The sequence below is a fragment of the Ambystoma mexicanum genome, chromosome 8 (assembly GCF_040938575.1).
Source record: "Ambystoma mexicanum isolate Mex_15411 chromosome 8, UKY_AmexF1_1, whole genome shotgun sequence".
Taxonomy (NCBI): domain Eukaryota; kingdom Metazoa; phylum Chordata; class Amphibia; order Caudata; family Ambystomatidae; genus Ambystoma; species Ambystoma mexicanum.
The window spans coordinates 79,246,333-79,269,012 of NC_090929.1; the positions used below are offsets into that span (position 1 = coordinate 79,246,333).

Below are 22,680 nucleotides of genomic sequence, written 5' to 3' on the forward strand. Positions count from 1 at the left end.
TGTGTTACCCGAGGGATAGCTCAGCTGTCCGAGGCTGGAGATTGTAGTATGTGTGTTATCTGAGGGACAGCTCTGCTCTCAGGGGCTTGAGTATGCAGGATGTGTGTAACCCGAGGGATAGCTTTGCTGTCTGTGGCTGGAGTTAGTAGGATGTGTGTTACCCAAGGGATAGCTCTGCTGCCTGAGGCTGGAGTATGTAGGATGTGTGTTACCTGAGGGATAGCTCTGCTGCTGAGGCTGGAGTATGTAGGATGTGTGTTACCTGAGGGATAGCTCTGCTATCTGGGGTAAGAGTCTGTAGGATGTGTGTACCCGAGGGATAGCTCTGGGGTCCAAGGCTGGAGTTTGTAGGATGTGTGTTACCTGAGGGATAGCTCTGTTGTCTGCGGCTGGAGTTAGTAGGATGTGTGTTACCTGAGGGATAGCTCTGTTGTCCGGGGCTGGAGTCTGTAGGATGTGTGTTACATGAGGGATAGCTCTGCTGCCTGAGGCTGGAGTATGTAGGATGTGTGTTAACCGAGGGATAGCTCTGCTGCCTGAGGCTGGAGTATGTAGGATGTGTGTTAACCGAGGGATAGATCGCTGCCTGAGGCTGGAGTATTTAGGATGTGTGTTACCTGAGGGATAGCTCTGCTGCCTGAGGCTGGAGTATATAGGATGTGTGTTACCCGAGGGATAGCTCTGCTGCTGAGGCTGGAGTATATAGGATGTGTGTTGCCTGAGGGATAGCTCTGCTGTCCAAGGCTATAGTTTGTAGGATGTGTGTTACCCGAGGGATAGCTCTGTTGTCCGGGGCTGGAGTTTGTAGGATGTGTTTTACTTGAGGGATAGCTCTGCTGTCCGAGGCGGGAGTATGTAGGATGTGTGTTACATGAGGGATACCTCTGCTGTCTGAGGCTGGAGTATGTAGGATGTGTCTTACTCGAGGGATAGCTCTGCTGTCTGGGGTAATAGTCTGTAGGATGTGTGTTACCCGAGGAATAGCTCTGCTGTCCAAGGCTGGAGTATGTAGGATGTGTGTTACCTGAGGGATAGCTCTGCTGTCCAAGGCTGGAGTTTGTAGGATGTGTGTTACCTGAGGGATAGCTCTGTTGTCCGGGGCTGGAGTCTGTAGAATGTCTGTTACCTGTGGATAGCTCTGCTGCCTGAGGTTGGCGTATGTAGGATGTCTGTTACCTGAAGGATAGCTCTGCTGTCCGAGGCTGGAGTCTGTCGGATGTGTGTTACCTGAGGGACAGCTCTGCTGCTTGAGGCTGGAGTATGTAGGATGTGTGTTCCCTGAGGGACAGCTCTGCTGCTGAGGCTGGAGTATGTAGGATGTGTGTTACCTGAGGGATAGCTCTGCTGTCCAAGGCTGGAGTTTGCAGGATGTGTGTTACCCGAGGGATAGATCTGCTGTCCGGGGCTGGAGTATGTAGGATGTGTGTTAACCGATGGATAGCTCTGCTGCCTGAGGCTGGAGTATTTAGGATGTGTGTTACCTGAGGGATAGCTCTGCTGCCTGAGGCTGGAGTATGCAGGATGTGAGTAACCCGAGGGATAGCTCTGGTGTCTGCGGCTGGAGTTAGTAGGATGTGTGTTACCTGAGGGATAGCTCTGTTGTCCGGGGCTGGAGTCTGTAGGGTGTGTGTTACCTGAGGGATAGCTCTGCTGCCTGAGGCTGGAGTATGTAGGATGTGTGTTAACCGAGGGATAGCTCTGCTGCCTGAGGCTGGAGTATGTAGGATGTGTGTTACCTGAGGGATAGCTCTGCTGTCCGGGGCTGGAGTATGTAGGATGTGTGTTAACCGAGGGATAGCTCTGCTGCCTGAGGCTGGAGTATTTAGGATGTGTGTTACCTGAGGGATAGCTCTGCTGCCTGAGGCTGGAGTACATAGGATGTGTGTTACCCGAGGGATAGCTCTGCTGCTGAGGCTGGAGTATGTAGGATGTGTGTTACCTGAGGGATACCTCTGCTGTCCAAGGCTATAGTTTGTAGGATGTGTGTTACCTGAGGGATAGCTCTGTTGTCCGGGGCTGGAGTTTGTAGGATGTGTTTAACCTGAGGGATAGCTCTGCTGTCCGAGGCGGGAGTATGTAGGATGTGTGTTACATGAGGGATATCTCTGCTGTCTGAGGCTGGAGTATGTAGGATGTGTCTTACCTGAGGGATAGCTCTGCTGTCTGTGGTAATAGTCTGTAGAATGTGTGTTACCTAAGGGATAGCTCTGCTGTCCAAGGCTAGAGTATGTATGATGTGTGTTACCTGAGGGATAGCTCTGTTGTCCGGGGCTGGAGACTGTAGAATGTCTGTTACCTGAGGGATAGCTCTGTGCCTGAGGCTGGCGTATGTAGGATGTCTGTTACCTGAAGGATAGCTCTGCTGTCCGAGGCTGGAGTCTGTCGGATGTATGTTACCTGAGGGACAGCTCTGCTGCTTGAGGCTGGAGTATGTAGGATGTGTGTTACCTGAGGGACAGCTCTGCTGCTGAGGCTGGAGTATGTAGGATGTGTGTTACCTGAGGGATAGCTCTGCTGTCCAAGGCTGGAGTTTGTAGGATGTCTGTTACCTGAGGGATAGCTCTGCTGTCCGAGGCTGGAGTATGTAGGATGTGTCTTACCTGAAGGGATAGCTCTGTTGTCCGGGGCTGGAGTCTGGTGGATGTCTGTTGCCTGAGGGATAGCTCTGTTGTCCGCGGCTGGCGTATGTAGGATGTGTGTTACCTGAAGGATAGCTCTGCTGTCCGAGGCTTGAGTATGTAGGATGTGTGTTACTTGATCATCTGATGCCTGAGGCCATAAGATTTGTGGACAGTGAACTTTACAGTCTCATAAGTGTCAGGAAGGGTCGGCCAGACGTGTGGCCTCTTCCCGAGGAGATAACAGAGCCCTCCCAACCCCAAGATAAGGTAAAAACACTAGGCTTTATAGACCCGGGAAAGATGAGCGCTGCCCCAGGAATGGAGAATTATGAGTCTGCTTCCTCTTTGGCTGGATAACTAAGCAGGAAGCAAGACCAACTGGAGAGGTCACTTTTAAGCAGTGGTCGAAGTGGGCGGGAGCGGTCGGGAACGGTGCTACTCTACTTCTTTTAATTACGTTTTACCGTTCCTATACTTTTATTATAAAAAGAAACAGTTCCGGAACGGTTTCGTTTTAAAATAAAACTGTAAGAAGAAGTTGAAACTTGCACTTTCAGGGCACTGCACAGGACGTTTCTTTAAAGAGCAGGCACATGTGTTTTGGGGTTTTTATTGTGCATGGGAGGGGGCGCGGCGCCAGTAGGGAACATAGTTCCACTACTTCTTTTCGTACACTTCGACCACTGCTTTGAAGTCATAATATATGTCCACTTAAGTGCTGGAGTGGGCGGACCCTACAACGATTCCTTATGCGAATTCAGGAAAGTGCAGCACCCACGCAGCCCAGGGTCGGACCGGGGGCATTAACCTGTCTCGAGCACCAATGAGAAAGAGGCCCACATTCCTCTTGTGGCAGGCTGTTTGTAGTACTCAATGGGGAGGTTTTTGACAAAATGGGATGCAAATTGTGCATTTTAAAGAATATTTATTTGGTTACTCTGGTCAAAACGACTAGTTGCATAGTGAAGTAACTTATCAGACTGGCCCACATTGGCCAATGAAGTGGCCCACACTAGCATTTTGTGTTTTTGGTTCGGGCATTGCCCTGTTGCCCTATGGGCCAGTTCGGGCCTGCTGACACCCTTGTGAAAGCACAGCGTCCTCTTGAAAACAGCAACGTTCCCCATCGGAACCCCAGGACAGGCTGTGCCATGACATCACTGTTTATGCCAGATGCAAATGCAGAAAGACGAAAACAAACAGCGTAGCTGCTGAGCGATGGGCGCGTGCTCTCGACTTGGAAGGGACATTTCCATAATATTTTCAATAATGAATCGTATGACTTTTTATTCTTACATCCTTCAGATTATAACGGGACTCATCAGGGGTTGGGCGGAGTGGAAAAAATGCAGCGGTAACGCTATTACTGCCACGTTACCGATCTACCCAATCCCGCGTTTAGGCGGAAAGTGGGACGCCTACTTCCAGCTTTTTGCTGGAGGTAAAAATCTCCCCATTTCCGCCCATTTGCAGTGCTATAACCACGCAGCGGCCAACATGCCCCATAGAGTCCTAATAGCGCCAGACCGAGTTGTGGTAACACTATTTGCATTGGCGGTATCTCAGTGCATTTACTGCTGGGATACCGCCATGGCCGTGATGAGGCCAAATGTGTCTTAATGTATAATAATGTACATATTTCTATTGTTTGTTGTATTTTTCTGGGTGTCTTTTATGGTCTTGTGCCGAATAAAAAAAATGATGATATTTTTAAAGGTAAAACACGTTTCAGAAAATTGCAGCGGTGAAAGAGGGGGCGAAAGTCTGTCTAAATATTGGGTGAGTTTTCTGTTGCGTGTAAAGATCCTGCCATGTAAGGGCCATTATCCCAAGCGATAATGCCCCCTCCCGAGCTCTGTAATGCTGGCAGCATATGGTGGTAATGGCAATAGACTTTGGAGTTGTGGTGTTGAAAAGCACACTGTGAGAAACCTGCAGGTCTCCCACTTACTGGTCCCCGGGGATCTGTCATCCAGGTGGCCAGGACACGGCCATTGCTATTGGATCTAGTTCCTGGGGGTGGACCAGTGAGGAACGATCACCTGGATGGTAGGGTCCTCAGGGTGGGAAAGGAAGTAGGACACAGACTGGTGAGACGCGGTATCCCCTTCTTTACAAAAACCTTTCCCCCCATCGTACTCCGTAGGATACTTAAAAACTCAAACCCCCGCCCCCATTTCTTAACACAGACTTTCTCACAGACTGACTACCCTGAAAGACAGTGGACTAACACCAGAATTGTATACCTGACATGTCCCAACTCAATGGTGAGGCAGAGTTATGCAATTGCCACTAGTTTCACACAGCTGATTGCCCTTTCCCTTCCCCATAGGGATAAAAGGCAGAGCACGAGAGCACACTCTGAGCAAGGCAGAACGTACAAGGAAGCAGGGATTCCAGGACAACAGTTCAAACGGAGGAGAAAGGTTGCGTGACCTGAAAGGACGTCAAGGAGGGAATTGCCCTTTCCCTTTTCAATCCGGACCTGCGAAACCTCTAAACAAAGAAATGTAAGACCGGGAATCGCAGATGGTGTGACGGATGTCAGCGGTACATAGAACCCTGCCGTGCTGAAAGCCAGAGTTGGGAGACGAGGTTGCCATTGTGGTACCGTACTTGACTCCAGCGGCAAAAGAAACGCCAACGAGTTCAGCACAGCTGGTGAGGCGGGAGAACCTGATAGGAGCCGGGCTGTGTTATGCTTAAGATTGCATTAGCAACAAGAAGATTAAAACTACGAATACTAAGAGGCCATAGGGAAGGACGACGGGAGATGTCAAGGTGGTCATACAAGGGTCCAGCCAAACGCCATGTACATTCGAAAGTCCTTGACACGTTGTTAAAGTATAAAGGATTGTGAAATTGGCAATTGCACCCGCCTGAGGGGAACGCAGCGAGAACTGTGATATTGTTTTGTCGTTTACGCACTTGCCAAAGAATAACAGAGTGACCCATCAAGACGTGATCACCCTCAGAAGTCTCTTTTTGAACTAGCAAGTGCTTTAGGAGACCGGTGAAGGAAGGTCTAAGTCCGGATGAGGGGGACGAAACTAAACTAGATAGTTGTTTGAAAAGACATTGATACTTTTGAATATTACAAATGATGAGATTGTGATTGAAGGGCGGTAGTGAACCCGACTGAGGGACGTCAGTCGAAAAGCCAAGGGAAGTGAATTCTCATATTGTGAAAAAGCAAAGTGAACTACATTGTGCTGACAAACGTGAACCCGACTGAGGGATGTCCACAGTGAGTGGTTGGTCTGAGCCCGACTGAGGGAAACCAACGTTGAGAGGTGGATCGGAGCCCGGCTGAGGAGATCCACGGGTGTCGAGTAATCGCCTGACGTGAAGAGAAATAAAAGGAACTTTTGTTTTGTCGTTTACAATGCATCAGGCCCCTGAAGTAAGAGACTTTGGGCCTCATTCCGAGTTTGGAGGTAACCACGCCGCTATTTGCGGAATGGCTGCCTCCAAACTCATTCTGATTCCGCCCTGGTGAATGGAGTAATTACCGGTCCATTCCAAGGTTAGAGGGATCGGTAATTCCCCATTCACCAGGGCCCTTCCCCATTCCCATTTGAGCCCCCATAGGGCTCAATGGGAATGGGGAAGGCGCTAATAATGGTACCGTAAATTACGGTACCATTATTAACTCTAAAGTCCCTTTGCGTGTCCCATCCTTAACGCCTGCTAACAGCAGGCGTTAAGGAAGGACCCGCAAAGGGAACTCGTAGTAGGGCGGTAAGGGTTTAACGGCACCGGTCTCATTACCGGTGACCGTTAATCCTTACCGCCCTACTCAGAATGAGGCCCTTTGCTTGAAAGAGTCTTGGACACAGGAGGTCCAGACATTGTTGAAAGGAAATGTAACTTCGTACCGGAGAAGCCCAGGAGTGTCCTGTGCTTGAGAGTCCCGCCTTTGTCCTGTGCTAGAAAAAGTGCAGAGGGGAGACCCCGACCATAACATCCTGACTTTTTGGGAACACTTCTTTCTTTTCTTATGAACACTATCCCACACTGTTTTATAACTTAGAAATAAGGATTGGCAATAGTTATTTTTTTAGTATAGGCTCTTTTATTTTGACAAGACACTACTAGGACTGCCTTATTATTATTTGATGGTTGTAGCGTGCTCCCATCTTGGGTTTAGGTTTAGATTAGGTGTTTTTCTCACCCATTTATACAGTTTAATGGACACCATTGAACTGTGATCGCTTGTGTCTGTCTTTACTTTTCCCTCTGCGAGTTCCTTAAAACACCAAACAGGTTTTTTAATGAAATGCAGTTTTATTTTGTGATATAAACTGTGTTTATTTTAATTGAAAACTTGGTTGAAATGGAATAGTTTCAGAAGGAGCATCCATAAGGTACAATGTTAACAAAGGTGCAGGATTTTCTTTAAAACAGTAAAAGCATTAGCACCCCAGGCGGGGGAGCCAGCCAATCAGGTGGCAAGGAAGGCGGGCTTGAACCGCCGGTACAAGCCTGCGTTCCAAGCCACCTGGCAGTCGGAAATCTCCACCGCCATCTTTCCCCTGCCTTCCGTCCACATTTCATTTTCCTTATTAACCCCCCCGCACCCTCACTTACCTTGCCGCTGCAGCCACACCTCCTCTCAGCTCCCCACAGCAGCCATGGAAAGGGAAGAGGGGCTCCGTACAGAGCTCCGCATTCCCTTTCCATGGTGGCCATGTTGGTAATAGATTTTCCTTTCCACAACGGGACACGTGTGGCGTCCCGTCGTAGGAAGCAAAATCCTTTTTTTCTTTTAGCACCCGGGTTTCCGTTTTGGTAACTGGGGGTGCTAATGGCGTTATGTACCCGTTCCACGGGCAACACCAGGGGTAACTGCCCTGGGGCCATGTTGGGGCCTCGGGCTGTAACCCCGGTGTCGCCTGTGAAACAGATACATATGGCCACATTGTATCATGTTTTAGCTTTCACTTTGTTGTGATGAGTTAGGTTGAAATGTCAAATATAAAGGCATTTTGCTCGGAAATTGCATTGCTGGTTACTGTTTGGAGACACGTGTTTTTCTGTTGATTACCCAGCTGCTTTTGAAGTCAGAATGTCAGGAATGCAGTCAATACAGTAGTTATTGACTGCATTCCAAACATTCTGACTGGTTGGGAGAAGGTCAATAACGATTTGAATGTGCTAATAAACCTCTGTTTCTTCATCCCCTATACAACACGCAACACATTTCAAATGACATTAAACACTGCACATATAATATTAAAATACAGGGCGAGATCATTAACTCTCCTGCAAATGACATGTTCCTCATCAACATAATCTAACTATAATACCAATGTTTTTATTTGCGTTAATGGCTTATTACAAACCTTTTAGCAAAACTTCAATCCGTTATCCTTCACATCTAAAATTCATAGATAAACGTTTACTTAAAACCCATTATACAAATATGAGTTCATCCTCTGAGACCTGCTCCTTTATCTCACAAACACAGCCACTAGTCAAACCATCATCCAGCATTCAAGTTATTGCGCAACATTTCTTATCAAACAATTCCTAAAAAAGATACTGCTGCTAAGACCAAAGCTGTCCCTTCCCCTCTCAATGACATAGTCCACCATTCCGCAGGTGTTAAAGTGCTTGGGTTATTCAAATAACTCACAAAGTGCTTAGTTCTCAAGTCAATGAATGACGTGCAGAACAGCAATAAGTGACTTCTGTTTTCCACTCTTCTCACTTGCTCACAGCACATGCATTGCACATCTCTGGGTCTCCTCGAGCTCTCGCTGAGAAGGCCTCTTAAATTGGGAATAAATGCAGACGGTGCCTCATGCACTGGGACCTATGAAAACTGTTTGGAAATGTAGTGCAAACGCCCTACCGTCATGCTTTAGGTTGTAAAATAATGTAAACGTGTCTGCTTCCTCCAATGTCACTATCCAATCTGCTCTACACAAATAAATGTTACCGTATTCGGGTTTGTTCTTAGATCATCTTCACAAACCCAGACAGTCTTTCAAGTAGGTCCCTGCAATAGGATCGCCATTTTCTAAAGGTTTCATCGCGACCCAGTACCATTTCGCCTTTTAGTAAGGTGTTGTTTCCAGTATGGACTTCCTAAAGAGGGCCAGGGATTTCCATTCGGCCATCACCTTTAATGAGATGAACCCCAATTCACGCCTAACTACCTGTATTGGGGTGGGTCTTGGCAATCCCAGCACTCTCTTCCAGAAAATTAGCTCAACATTTGGCCATATAGAATGACACATAAAAAACAATGATTCTGATCCGTCAGTCAATATTGCAGTGGTTTTTAATTTATAGAAGTCTAACAGCGGTATACTAGAGAAAAGGCAAATATTTTTGTTAAGCAGCTTTTCTTGATTTGCTAGCCTTTTCACCTTGTTTTTGATCATCTCTTCTGTTTTGGCCTGAATCGTGCTATGTTTATCTACACTCCCAGATATTTCAGACACTCAACTGACTGAACCCGTGATGAGCCCACATGCCAATGAAACTGCCATCTGGTCCTATTCTGGCATTTCCCCAAAGTCATCATCTTTGTTTTGGGCGTGTTTACTGCCAGCTCGTTTTCTTCTAAGTGCACCTCTAGTTTCTTGAGCTGTCGTGGAAGACCGATAGCAGCCTGGTCCATCAATACCAAGTCGTCTGCATATAGGAAATGGCCAATTGGGGTACCACCACATTTTGCCTGATTAAATTTCTCCCCTATGTTAACGATGTAGAGGTTAAAAAGGGCCAGTGCCAGGGGGCACCCTGTTTAAGCCCCCTACATGTGTGTATTTCGTCTGATAAACCTCACCCTTAGGCTAGTTCCTGTGTTTAATGCCTTCAATTGGTCCAAGAGTGGCCCGAGCAGCCCCATTTTCTCAGTTTCTCCCACACCCGGCCCTGCTCACACTGTCAAACGCCTGCACCATGTCAACGAAGGCAACAAAAGTCCTGCTCTTCCTACCAGAGCCCTGCCCTTTAACAGGTGATGTTTGGGCTGGTTCCGAAGCCTCTAACAAACCCATTTTGGAATACATCCAAATGTGACTCCCTTGGGGACCATTCAGTCAGTCTCTTTAGCAGGCCTGTCCCAAAGATCTTTCCCATGACATCGAGAAGGGCAACAGGACAATAGTTTTTAGGCTCGTCCCTATTGCCCCTCTTGAATTGCGGGACGATGATAGCACGTCTCCATGAGTCGGGAATACTACAGTCGCGCTCTATCTGCCCAAACACCATGTGCAGAAGTGAGCCCACATCTCCGGCTCCTGTTGTTACGTGGCATTTGTCAGGCCATCGGGGCCTGGAGAATGATAGGAACTTGCTTTCTTAATCAGTGCCTGTATGTATATCCTCAACGTTTTTGGGACATACCATGTCCCTGAAGTCCTCTTTCCATCTACAAGTTTGGATTTCAGAGAAGTGGAATAGAGCGTCTTGAAGTGGTCCGTCCAGGAGGACTCTGATATCCCGTTTACTTGAAGGGTGTCCTGGGGGGTATGTTGCTCTTGATTAGGCCCCAGACATCACCGAGATTTTTTTGCTAATAGCATTTAACGTGTCCTCTGCGTTTTGTGTCCCCGGATCCAGTATTTAGAGACATTTTTTAACCTCTGAACGCCAGAGGTTGCGGTGTCCAGGATTAGCAATTTCAGCCTTCTTGCATCTCTTTGTAACGCCCTTCTTTTCGCTACAAGGATGTTATCATAAGTGTGATGGTGTTTAAATGTACTGCTCAGTTGTTTGTGCTTTTTCACCATAAAACATTGCAAAATCGGGGTATCGTCCAGGGGTTTTTGGGACTCATTCCCCTTCCCCAAGTTTACATTTAAGGAGTCTCGAGCAATCAAGCTCGCAATGTTATTTCGGGTCATCCTAAGCCCACTGCCTCCATTAACCACTTACAGTGTCCTATTTCTCCGTCCCCCCCTCTTTGCCTCTCCCCACCACAACAGTTTCAACAAGTTGTGGTCGATTGCCGCTGAGCTTACCACCTCAAAATCTTTTACCTTTTGTAGCAGGTCACGGGAAACAAATATACAATAGATTATTGCCACTTCATTGCCACGTGACCAAGAAGGCTTACACGGGGTATCACCCTTTAAACAGCCATTCTAGATGTGTAAGTCGCTTGAGTCCATTAGGACGGTCCATGCGAGCCCCCGCTTTTCAGACTGGGTTAGGTTGACCCTATCAACTCGATTTATCAAACTGCCATTATTTAGGGAAGTGTTGTTTAGGTCTCCACGAATTATGACTGAACCCATCTCGTCGGCAACATATGGGCCATCGATAAGTTCCGATACATTTTCAAATAACTCGTTGGTACCCGCATCAACCAGATTCCAATAGAGGTTTATGTTGGTCAAGGATTTCTTTCCCTTAATCAGCGGACAAGGACTGTTGGCTTGCCATTGCAACTCTACTACTTTCTGAACGATTGGGTTTGGAGTTTCAACCTTCCTCACTTCCAAACCTATTCCATTTCGGACTGTGAATAAGGGCAGTGGAGTAACTTTGCTGAAAATGTTGGGGGGGGGGGACATGGCATCTGAAGAAAAGGTGCCCCAGCCAAATGAAGGGGGAACAAATGGTGTGCCATGAAAGTTGGGGGGACAAACACCCCCGTCCCCCTTAAAATTACGCCCATGAATAAGGGACCAGAGTAGGTCTTCCCTTTGGGGTGCTGGTAGCAGGATTTAAAAGTACAGTCAAGCCACCCAGATTTGTCTAATAACGAAGCCAAGTTTCTTGCAAGGGTCTGAGGTTGAGGTCTCTCCCCTGGTGTGCCATGAGGCCACCCTCAGAAGCTTTGTGCTCCACAGTCCGCTACTGCAACTTGGCTCCCATCAGTGTCCCCCTCACTCCCCCCCTCCCCCTGGCAACCAAGGCCATAGGTCCAAGTTTACCTTCTTCAGTGTTTCCACCTCTCGCACTTTTTCAAGGCTTCCAGTTATCAAGATCGGCATTTTCAGATCCTGCCTGGCGTATTGGACTTTCTCTTCTGCATGTGTTATGTTATGTGGCTTGTAACGCGCCAAAGCTTGTGGGCATTTGCAGGTCCTTGATTGGACCACACCACCAGTTTGGGGGCCTTCTGAGTCCTCGGGTTCTAGATCGTCTATGCCCGTTTGCTGCTTAACCCCGAGCTACGTTGCATTACACCTTCCACCTTGGTTTTGCATTGCTTCGCAGCTGGGTTCCATCAGTAGGGTTATAACCCCAATAAATACACGCATACTGTGGAGAACAACGCCTCCAATTGACTACAGCCAAGCATAAAGCAAGTTGGGTCCCCTAACCTCGGTCTGAAATACAAAACCAACACACTGCCGAGGGAGTGTGATCTGATGCCGTGTCATGCCGCAAAGCTCTGGGGTGCAAGTGCATTAGCCTGGGACCACAAATCCCGACATGCAAAGGAGCGCAGACCTCTAAAATGCCAGAGTTAGAGTCACACGGGCTACGGGGACGCTTGTGGGCCACGCACGTGGCATCCCAGGCACGCTATCCTGCTTGAGTAACAGCCTAGCGACCACCCCCTTTCCCGCATGCAGAACTTTCGAGAACACTCGAGAGACTAGAAGAGCTTGCCATAAACAAGCCGGACATTTCCTGGATATTTGCAGCAGCTCGAGAGCTCGCTGAATGTCATCAATTTGGCGCACGTCCCCTATCTCTTCCTCTTCCCTCATCTGGAAAGTGCAAAGGACTATGGGTGATCAGGCTACTTACTAACACCCTCCATGACCAACATCCCCCCTGGCAGAGCTCTCAGGTTTCCTGCAGCTATGGAATTCTGGGACTAGTAGTTTTCCTAAATGTCAGGCTACTCACTACTGTTGCCTTGTGACCCCCTCCCAGACAACCCGCCCCCATGTGGCAGAGCGCTCAAGTTTCCGATGGCCATGTGTAGAAACCCATCAAGTCCTGCTTTTGTTTGGAATTCTGAGACTTGTAGTTTTCCGAAATGTCAAATGGGAACGAAAAAAATACAAGCCCCAGAATTTAAAGAGGAGAAATCAGGACTGGATGGCCTTCTCAGACATGGCCTGAGAAACTGGAGCACTCTGCCTTAGGTGTCCTGAAGCTGCGTCCTTGCTTGAGGGTGCCTTATACATCAGTAGACATGCAAGCGACAACATGGGGGTAGTGACTGCCACCTCCAAGTGGCACCTAATGCCCCCCTGGCACAGGGGCCGCGGGTACACGCAATGTCTCCACCCTCCGAAGGCTGGGCTCTTTACCAGCAAACACAAGACATTTCTCAGTGGGTTTGGGGTTGTTGTAAAGCAGTTAGATGAAGAGAAGGGCTCAAGTCTAAAACAAGCACTGGCAATGCCAACAGCTTTTGCATTTGTGTAGACATGGGAAAGGCATTTTCCAGGCACTGCCGTAGTGGTATTAACTAGCCATCGATGGTAGCAGCTGCAAAATAGTGCGAGCACCTTGGCAAATAATAGCAGGGCCTGGCAAAGGCCTACAATTTATACACAAGCTAAAACCGTTGGCTTTAGCAATGCTGGTTTTTAACAGGACTTCAGTGAAGGACACACAGTGTTTATAAATTGAGTGGCTAAATTAAGACAGGATGGAGGGCTGCCATGGAAGTGTGATCTGCCATGGAAGAGCTCAGACCAAGAAAAGGCGAACACCTGAAAACGCAATGGTGAAACTATAGGAGTGCAGAAGTACCACGCGTGAAGTTTGGACCAGGCCAAGCGATTCGGCCTTTTCTCTGACAGTCGTGCTTACAGAACAATTCCTCCCTCCTTTACAATTAGCAAGAGGTATGTGTTTTTAAACAATCCCATTTAATGCTACATTTCTTTTGGGGGTATGTTTTTCGTCACCTCCACATCATACAGTAATCCCTCACGTTTACCCTTGATTTTCCGTGATGGATCCTAAATGTTTTTGACTCCTCCTAGTAATTGTGTCTGCCGTCTCTCTTATCCATTTGTTGTAAACTTGGCCATTACCGCCATTTTTCACTTGCCCTTTTATATTTGGTACATCCATCCATTGCCTTTACCCAGCTGTAAACCACACACCGTGGTTTACATTCCCCTTTGCCATTCTGTTCTGTTTCATTGACACATTCTTCCGTCTACACATCAGTGACCTGTTCTTCCTTCCTTGGCCCCTCATTTTCCGTAACCTTTCGACAGCACTGCGGCGTACCGGCCTAGTTTTCTGGCTGAAGGACTGACACTGAGACCACCTCAAGCTAGTGCAAGAATCCTAGTATACCGGGACTACAGCACCACAGATTCCCCCTGTCTCCAATGTATCTACAGGGTGAGTGATCTGTGTGTTTGTGATTTAGACCAGCAGCAAAAACGTTTTCATACCTCAGAACAAGTCCAATAGAATTCTTACTGTACAAATTGTGTTCAATTTTTTTTCTTTGCCCTCTTCAGGGAGAAACTAATCCTACCACATCATCCCTGCCCTGAGGAAGGCTTCAACTATTGATGCCCATTTGGCACGCCGAAACGTGTTATTCATGTGTTTTTGTTCCTCTTTTTGCTTTGGAATAACATTGGGAACAAATCTATGATATTTCTTACACGTTGGCAGATAACCATAAAAATCATGATGATTGATCAAAACCGTTCTTTAACCTATCAGGGTAATCTTTTATACACCCTGGTATCTCTTAGTCTGTAGAAACAATTCGTTTCCTACAGTGATCTTTACAATTAAGTTGTTGAAAATTGAAAGTTGAAAAATACCCAAATTGTTTTGAGGACAATTTTTTTCTGTACATTTTTTTCTGTGAAATTATGTATATATTATGAATGCTTTGTCTTATGTCTTTTCTCCTTTTTTTAAAAAAATACGTTTATTATATTTGTGTAAAAAGAGATTTGATGATTTATTATGTGTTGTACATTAAATAAACCTCGTATTCTAAGGACTTCTCTTTGGTTTCTTTCATGTGACTTTTTTTCTAAGCACACCCTTCTTATACTATTTTGGAGATAAACAAAAATAAGTGACAGAAATAAGGACTGTCTTTAACGTGGGTACCTTTTTGGTTTTGTTTAAAAAGAGAACAAGCAGGGGACACTGGATTCAGGAAACTGGCAAGAAGGAAGGGCTGCCAGGAGAACAAGCAGGAGACACTGCATTCAGAAAACTAGCAGGAGGGAAGGGCTGCCAGGAGAGCAAGCAGGAGACACTGCATTCAGGAAACTGGCAGGAAGGAAGGGCTGCCAGGAGAGCAAGCAGGGGACACTGCATTCAGGAAACTGACAGGGTGGAAGGGCTGCCAAGAGAGCAAGCGCAGGACACTGCATTCAGAAAAAGTCAACAGAGCAAGCACGGGACACTGCATTCAGGAAACTGGCAGGATGAATGGGCTGCAAAGAGAGCAAGCACAGGGCACTGCAGTCAGAAAACTAGCAGGAGGGAGGGCTGCCAAGAGAACAAGCAGGAGACACTGCATTCAGAAAACTAGCAGGAGGGAGGGCTGCCAAGAGAACAAGCAGGAGAAACTGCATTCAGGAAACTGGCAGGATGGAAGGGATGTCATGAGAGCAAGCAGGAGACACTGCATTCAGAAAACTAGCAGGAGGGAGGGCTGCCAAGAGAACATGCAGGAGACACTGCATTCAGAAAACTGGCAGGAAGGCAGGGCTGCCAGGAGAGCAAGCAGAAGACACTGCATTCAGAAAACTAGCAGGGGGAGGGCTGCCAAGAGAACAAGCAGGAGACGCTGCATTCAGGAAACTGGGAGGATGGAAGGGCTGCCATGAGGGCAAGAGGGACACACTGCATTCAGAAAACTAGCAGGATGGAAGGGCTGCCATGAGAGCAAACAGGGGACACTGCATTCAGGAAACTGGCAGGATGGAAGGGCTGCCAGGAGAGCAAGCAGGAGACACTGCATTCAGAAAACTAGCAGGAGGGAAGGGCTGCCAGGTGAGCAAGCAGGAGACACTGCATTCAGGAAACTGGCAGGAAGGAAGGGCTGCCAGGAGAGCAAGCAGGGGACACTGCATTCAGGAAACTGACAGGGTGGAAGGGCTGCCAAGAGAGCAAGCACAGGACAAGGCATTCAGGAAAAGTCAACAGAGCAAGCACCGGACACTGCATTCAGAAAACTAGCAGGAGGGAGGGCTGCCAAGAGAGCAAGCACAGGACACTGCATTCATTAAAACGTCAACAGAGCAAGCACAGGGCACTGCAGTCAGAAAACTAGCAGGAGGGAGGGCTGCCAAGAGAACAAGCAGGAGACACTGCATTCAGAAAACTAGCAGGAAGGAGGGCTGCCAAGAGAACAAGCAGGAGAAACTGCATTCAGGAAACTGGCAGGAAGGAAGGGCTGCCAGGAGAGCAAGCAGGAGACACTACATTCAGAAAACTAGCAGGAGGGAGGGCTGCCAAGAGAACAAGCAGGAGACGCTGCATTCAGGAAACTGGCAGGAAGGAAGGGCTGCCAGGAGAGCAAGCAGGAGACACTGCATTCAGAAAACTAGCAGGAGGGAGGGCTGCCAAGAGAACAAGCAGGATACGCTGCATTCAGGAAACTGGGAGAATGGAAGGGCTGCCATGAGGGCAAGAGGGACACACTGCATTCAGAAAACTAGCAGGATGGAAGGGCTGCCATGAGAGCAAACAGGGGACACTGCATTCAGGAAACTGGCATGATGGAAGGGCTGCCAAGAAAACAAGCAGGAGACACTGCATTCAGGAAACTGGGAGGATGGAAGGGCTGCCAAGAGAGCAAGCACCGGACACTGCATCAGGAAACTGGCAGGATGGAAGGGTTGCCAAGAGAGCAAGCGGGAGACACGGCATTCAGGAAACTCGCAGGATGGACGGGCTGCCAAGAGAGCAAGCAGGAGACACTGCATTCAGGAAACTTGGAGGATGGAAGGGCTGCCATGAGGCAAGAGGGACACACTGCATTCAGAAAACTAGCAGGATGGAAGGGCTGCCATGAGAGCAAACAGGGGACACTGCATTCAGGAAACTGGCAGGAGGGAGGGCTGCCAAGAGAACAAGCAGAAGACGCTGCATTCAGGAAACTTGGAGGATGGAAGGGCTGCCATGAGGGCAAGAGGGACACACTGCATTCAGAAAACTAGCAGGATGGAAGGGCTGCCATGAGAGCAAACAGGGGACACTGCATTCAGGAAACTGGCAGGATGGACGGGCTGCCAAGAGAGCAAGCAGGAGACACTGCATTCAGGAAACTTCAACAGAGAAAGCACAGGACACTGCATTCAGGAAACTGGCAGGACAAGAGGACTGTCAAGAGAGCAAGCGGGAGACACTGCATTCGGGAAAATGGCAGGGTGGAAGAGCTGCCAAGAGAGCAAGCGGGAGACACGGTATTTAGCTGGGAAGTAACCAATAGAATCCCACCGTCACTCAAGAGGGGGCTCTGGTCATACCTCTATTGCACCCAGAGAAAACAGCCTTCAGCTTCTCAGGAGCAGTTCTAGATGATTAACCGAAGCACTTGAATGTTGGGTGGTTTGATGTCCCGCAAACCTTTTGAACATTTCTGGAGTTTCATCTGGAAAATTCTGAGGCCTCCCATTGTAATAAATGAGTGCCTTCCGAAGGAGGGCCCGCTGTTGCGGTCTTCTTGGGGCCCCATTGACTGCCCCACTACTCAAGTGGGGCGCAAGCTTCACTTTTTTCTATTCCCAGTGTTTTTAGCAATGGAAAAAGGAAAACAGTTTAATCTATTTCTGAGGGGGTGGGGAGGTGCGAGGGGCTGGGGAATAGCATATGGGATCTTTTGCGTGTCACCACTCTCTGTTGACCACGAAGTGTTGGATTTCTTACCCTGGCACCCAGAGGCCCCAACACATCACCTACCCCGCCCCTCATGTGTGACAAGCAATGCTGCCGTGTCTCAAGCGCTTGGAAGCGGCATGTTAGTGCTACATAAGACATCAAAACTAATGATCTTCATCAGGCGCCATTCAATCAGGGCCTGGCAACAAGCGAGACCCCCTTCAGAGAGCCCGTCTCAACAAGCGAGACCTCCTTCAGAGACCCCGTCTCAACAAGCGAGACCTCCTTCAGAGACCCCATCTCCATCGCAACAAGCGAGACCACTTTCAGAGACCCCGTCTCAACAAGCGAGTCCTTCTTCAGAGACCATGTCTCAACAAGCGAGACCTCCTTCAGAGACCCTGTCTCAACAAGCGAGGCCCCCTTCAGAGACCCTGTCTCAACAAGCGAGACCTCCTTCAGAGACCCCGTCTCCGTCTCAACAAGCGAGACCTCCTTCAGAGACCCTGTCTCAACAAGCGAGACCTCCTTCAGAGACCCCGTCTCCATCTCAACAAGCGAGACCTCCTTCAGCGACCCCGTCTCCATCTCAACAAGCGAGACCTCCTTCAGAGACCCTGTCTCAACAAGCAAGAACTCCTTCAGAGACCCCGTCTCCGTCTCAACAAGCGAGACCTCCTTCAGAGTCCCTGTCTCAACAAGCGAGACCTCCTTCAGAGACCCTGTCTCAACAAGCGAGGCCCCCTTCAGATACCCCGTCTCCGTCTCAACAAGCGAGACCTCCTTTAGAGACCCAGTCTCAACAAGCGAGACCTCCTTCAGAGACCCCGTCTCCATCTCAACAAGCAAGACCTCCATCAGAGACCCAGTCTCAACAAGCGAGACCTCCTTCAGAGACCCCGTCTCCGTCTCAACAAGCGAGACCTCCTTCAGAGACCCCGTCTCAACAAGCGAGGCCCCCTTCAGAGGCCCCGTCTCCGTCTCAACAAGCGAGACCTCCTTCAGAGACCCCGTCTCAACAAGCAAGACCTCCTTCAGAGACCCCGTCTCCGTCTCAACAAGCGAGGCCCCCTTCAGAGACCCCGTCTCCGTCTCAACAAGCGAGGCCCCCTTCAGAGACCCTGTCTCAACAAGCGAGACCTCCTTCAGAGACCCCGTCTCCGTCTCAACAAGCGAGACCTCCTTCAGAGACCCCGTCTCCATCTCAACAAGCGAGACCTCCTTCAGCGACCCCGTCTCCATCTCAACAAGCGAGACCTCCTTCAGAGACCCTGTCTCAACAAGCAAGAACTCCTTCAGAGACCCTGTCTCCATCTCAACAAGCGAGGCCCCCTTCAGATACCCCGTCTCCGTCTCAACAAGCGAGACCTCCTTTAGAGACCCAGTCTCAACAAGCGAGACCTCCTTCAGAGACCCCGTCTCCATCTCAACAAGCAAGACCTCCATCAGAGACCCAGTCTCAACAAGCGAGACCTCCTTCAGAGACCCCGTCTCCGTCTCAACAAGCGAGACCTCCTTCAGAGACCCTGTCTCAACAAGCGAGGCCCCCTTCAGAGGCCCCGTCTCCGTCTCAACAAGCGAGACCACCTTCAGAGACCCCGTCTCAACAAGCGAAGCCCCCTTCAGAGACCCTGTCTCAACAAGCGAGACCTCCTTCAGAGACCCCGTCTCAACAAGCGAGACCTCCTTCAGAGACCCCGTCTCAACAAGCGAGGCCCCTTCAGAGACCCCGTCTCCGTCTCAACAAGCGAGACCTCCTTCAGAGACCCCGTCTCCGTCTCAACAAGCGAGACCTCCTTCAGAGTCCCCGTCTCAACAAGCGAGACCTCCTTCAGAGACCCTGTCTCAACAAGCGAAGCCCCCTTCAGAGACCCTGTCTCAACAAGCGAGACCTCCTTCAGAGACCCGGTCTCCATCTCAACAAGCGAGACCTCCTTCAAAGACCCTGTCTCAACAAGCGAGGCCCCCTTCAGAGACCACGTCTCTGTCTCAACAAGCGAGACCTACTTCAGAGACCCTGTCTCAACAAGCGAGACCTCCTTCAGAGACCCCGTCTCAACAAGCGAGACCTCCTTCAGAGACCCCGTCTCCATCTCAACAAGCGAGACCTCCTTCAGAGACCCCGTCTCAACAAGCGAGACCTCCTTCAGAGACCCCATCTCAACAAGCGAGTCCCCCTTCAGAGACCCCATCTCAACAAGCGAGGCCCCCTTCAGAGACCCCATCTCAACAAGCGAGGCCCCCTTCAGAGACCCTGTCTCCATCTCAACAAGCGAGACCTCCTTCAGAGACCCCGTCTCAACAAGCGAGACCTCCTTCAGAGACCCCATCTCAACAAGCGAGGCCCCCTTCAGAGACCCCGTCTCAACAAGCGAGGCCCCCTTCAGAGACCCTGTCTCCATCTCAACAAGCGAGACCTCCTTCAGAGACCCCGTCTCAACAAGCGAGACCTCCTTCAGAGACCCCATCTCAACAAGCGAGACCTCCTTCAGAGACCCCGTCTCAACAAGCGAGACCTCCTTCAGAGACCCCATCTCAACAAGCGAGGCCCCCTTCAGAGACCCCGTCTCCATCTCAACAAGCGAGACCTCCTTCAGAGACCCCGTCTCAACAAGCGAGACCTCCTTCAGAGACCCCATCTCAACAAGCGAGGCCCCCTTCAGAGACCCCGTCTCCATCTCAACAAGCGAGACCTCCTTCAGAGACCCCGTCTCAACAAGCGAGACCTCCTTCAGAGACCCTGTCTCACCAAGCGAGACCTCCTTCAGAGACCCCGTCTCAACAAGCGAGGCCCCCTTCAGAGACCCCGTCTCAACAAGCGAGGCCCCCTTCAGAGACCCCGTCTCAACAAGCGAGACCTCCTTCAGAGACCCCGTCTCAACAAGCGAGGCCCCCTTCAGAGACCCCGTCTCAACAAGCGAGACCTCCTTCAGAGAGCCTGTCTCAACAAGCGAGACCTCGTCTCAACAAGCGACAACGCTGGACAGTACACTTAGCACAGAGTTCACTCCCCTGAGACTGGATGTCTGAACCTTTGACAGCCTAGACTTAGTGCACACACATTATGAAATTCCAAAACAGCTGATCCGCGGCTAGACATAACACCAACATCTCGGGAGGATAGCTCAGGGGCAACGCGCTCGTCTTGGAAGCAAGACGACACGGAGTAACACAGGTTTGATGCCTGGGTACGAGCGTAGAAACCTCTGGGTATTAAGCGCATTATAAATAACCTATCATATCATAACATCGTGCTATGTTCCTCATGCAAGGTACCGCAATGAGCCATCACTGTTGCGTTTGTAAAGCAGGGGTCTGCAACCTGTGGCTCCCCAGATGTGTTGGCCTACCACTCCCATGGTCTGTCACCATTGCTAATGCCGATTACGTCCGATGGCAGCTGTAGTCCAAAGCATCTGTGACCAGTGCCTTGCATGAAAGCCCGAGTTGGCTCAGCCAGGAGTTGCACCTGTTACCTAGAGTTTGCAGTAGATCATTTACTCAGGAAGCTGAGACTTCTGGGAGATGGACACGTGCACAGACAGGGCGGTGTATCTCTATGGCGAGGAAGACAGACAGGCAGGCAGACAGACAGGCAGGCAGACAGACAGACAGGCGGAGTGCTTGCCTTCATCAGAAGCTCCTGGTGCTGGGGGATCGGCATCCAAGCCTGAGGACGCCAGTGGATTCGCACTATGGCAGGCGACTGGCAGAAGTGCAGTGGGCGTGCATAGCCAGGCCGGTTGCGGTTGCATCAGTCACCCTTCCGTAGACACCAGAACAAGTGGCACCTCACTGCTGTGGCCTAGAATTGGCACACCTTCTTCCTTCAGGTCCCAAACCAGCACCACCTCTCGCCAAAGGCTCCAAACTAGAACCAACCCTTTGCTCAGGTCCAGACCCAGCACTGCACCCCACCTACAGGCCAGACCCAGCACTGCATCCCACCTACAGGCCAGACCCAGCACTGCATCCCACCTACAGGCTAGCACCAGCACTGCATCTCACCTACAGGCTAGAACCAGCACTGCATCTCACCTACAGGCCAGAACCAACACTACTTCTTATCTTCCCTCACAACCAGTGCTGACTCTCTCTACAAGCCCAGAACCCTTGGTCTCTCAAAGGCCCATTACCAACACTACCTCTCGCAAAAGCCCGGAACCAGCACAGCTTCCCTCTACCAGCCTAGAACGAGCAACCCCCCCCCCTCGGACCTAGAACCAGCACTGCCCCTCCCCTAGAGCCTAGAACCAGCAGAGCCCCTCTCCTCGGGCCTAGACCCAGCACTGCCCCTCCCCTCGGTCCTAGAACCAGCACTGCCCCTCCCCTATGGCCTAGAACCAGCAGAGCCCCTCTCCTCGGGCCTGGACCCAGCACTGCCCCTCCCCTAGAGCCTAAAACCAGCAGAGCCCCTCCCCTAGAGCCTAGAACCAGCACTGCCTCTCCCCTAGGGCCTAGAACCAGCAATGCCCCTCGCCCCGGGACTAGAACCCGCGGAGCCTCTCCCTGCAGCCCGGACTGTCAACGCTCCTCTGCACAGAACCAGCCCTGCCTCTGGCCGAGGCGAGCTGCCTCTCTTCACTTCCACCCACACACTGCGAGGGTGGGGGCACCGTGCTTTAACCCCCTCGCGCACTTCTGCACGCGCCCCAAAGGCCGCTTAGGAGCGTACAGTACACAGCTCTCACTTTAAGGCCCCTCCCCCGAGTGCGGCCCCCACTAATGAACATGGAAGAGTGGGTGGACAGGGCACGGGGCCTCCCATCCCAGCGAAGACGCAGCAAGAAACTGTCAATAGAAAAAAAGGAAAAATGCAGAGTGCAAGGTCCAGGGCAGCTGCAGGCAGGAGGCAGGGACATTCCCAGCAGGCGACGGGCCCAGCGCGAGCCCCGGGACTGGGCATCGTGCCAGGTGGCTCGGACTGTGGGACTGTAGTATGGTGGCCCAGCGCGAGGCTCAGGACTGGGCACCGTGCAAGGTGGCCCACGGACTGTGGGACTGTAGTATGGTGGCCCAGCGCGAGGCTCAGGACTGGGCACCGTGCCAGGTGGCCCACGGACTGTGGGACTGTAGTATGGTGGCCCAGCTTGATGCTCAGGACTGGGCAACGTGCCAGGTGGCCCACGGACTGCAGGACTGCAGTATGGTGGCCCAGCGCGAGGCTCAGGACTGGGCAACGTGCCAGGTGGCCCACGGACTGCAGGACTGCAGTATGGTGGCCCAGCGTGAGGCTCAAGACTGGGCACTGTGCCAGGTGGCCCGGACTGTGGGACAGTAGTATGGTACCCCAGCGTGAGGCCGCGGCTGG

The 22,680-nt window shown here is 50.4% G+C and overlaps 1 protein-coding gene across 4 annotated transcripts in view; it reads right to left on the reverse strand.

The window, feature by feature from the left end:
- The window catches only part of RALGDS (ral guanine nucleotide dissociation stimulator), a 553,913-nt gene that overhangs the window by 172,613 nt on the left and 358,620 nt on the right, over positions 1-22,680 (reverse strand). The window contains exon 1 of one of the 4 annotated variants that reach the window (XM_069609327.1): positions 20,998-21,577. The exons of the other annotated variants lie outside the window; for them this stretch is intronic. Coding sequence (XP_069465428.1) covers positions 20,998-21,033 — 36 coding nt within the window. The 5' untranslated portion in view covers positions 21,034-21,577. Of the gene's footprint in view, positions 1-20,997; positions 21,578-22,680 lie in introns of those variants that run through there. 4 annotated transcript variants of the gene reach the window in all.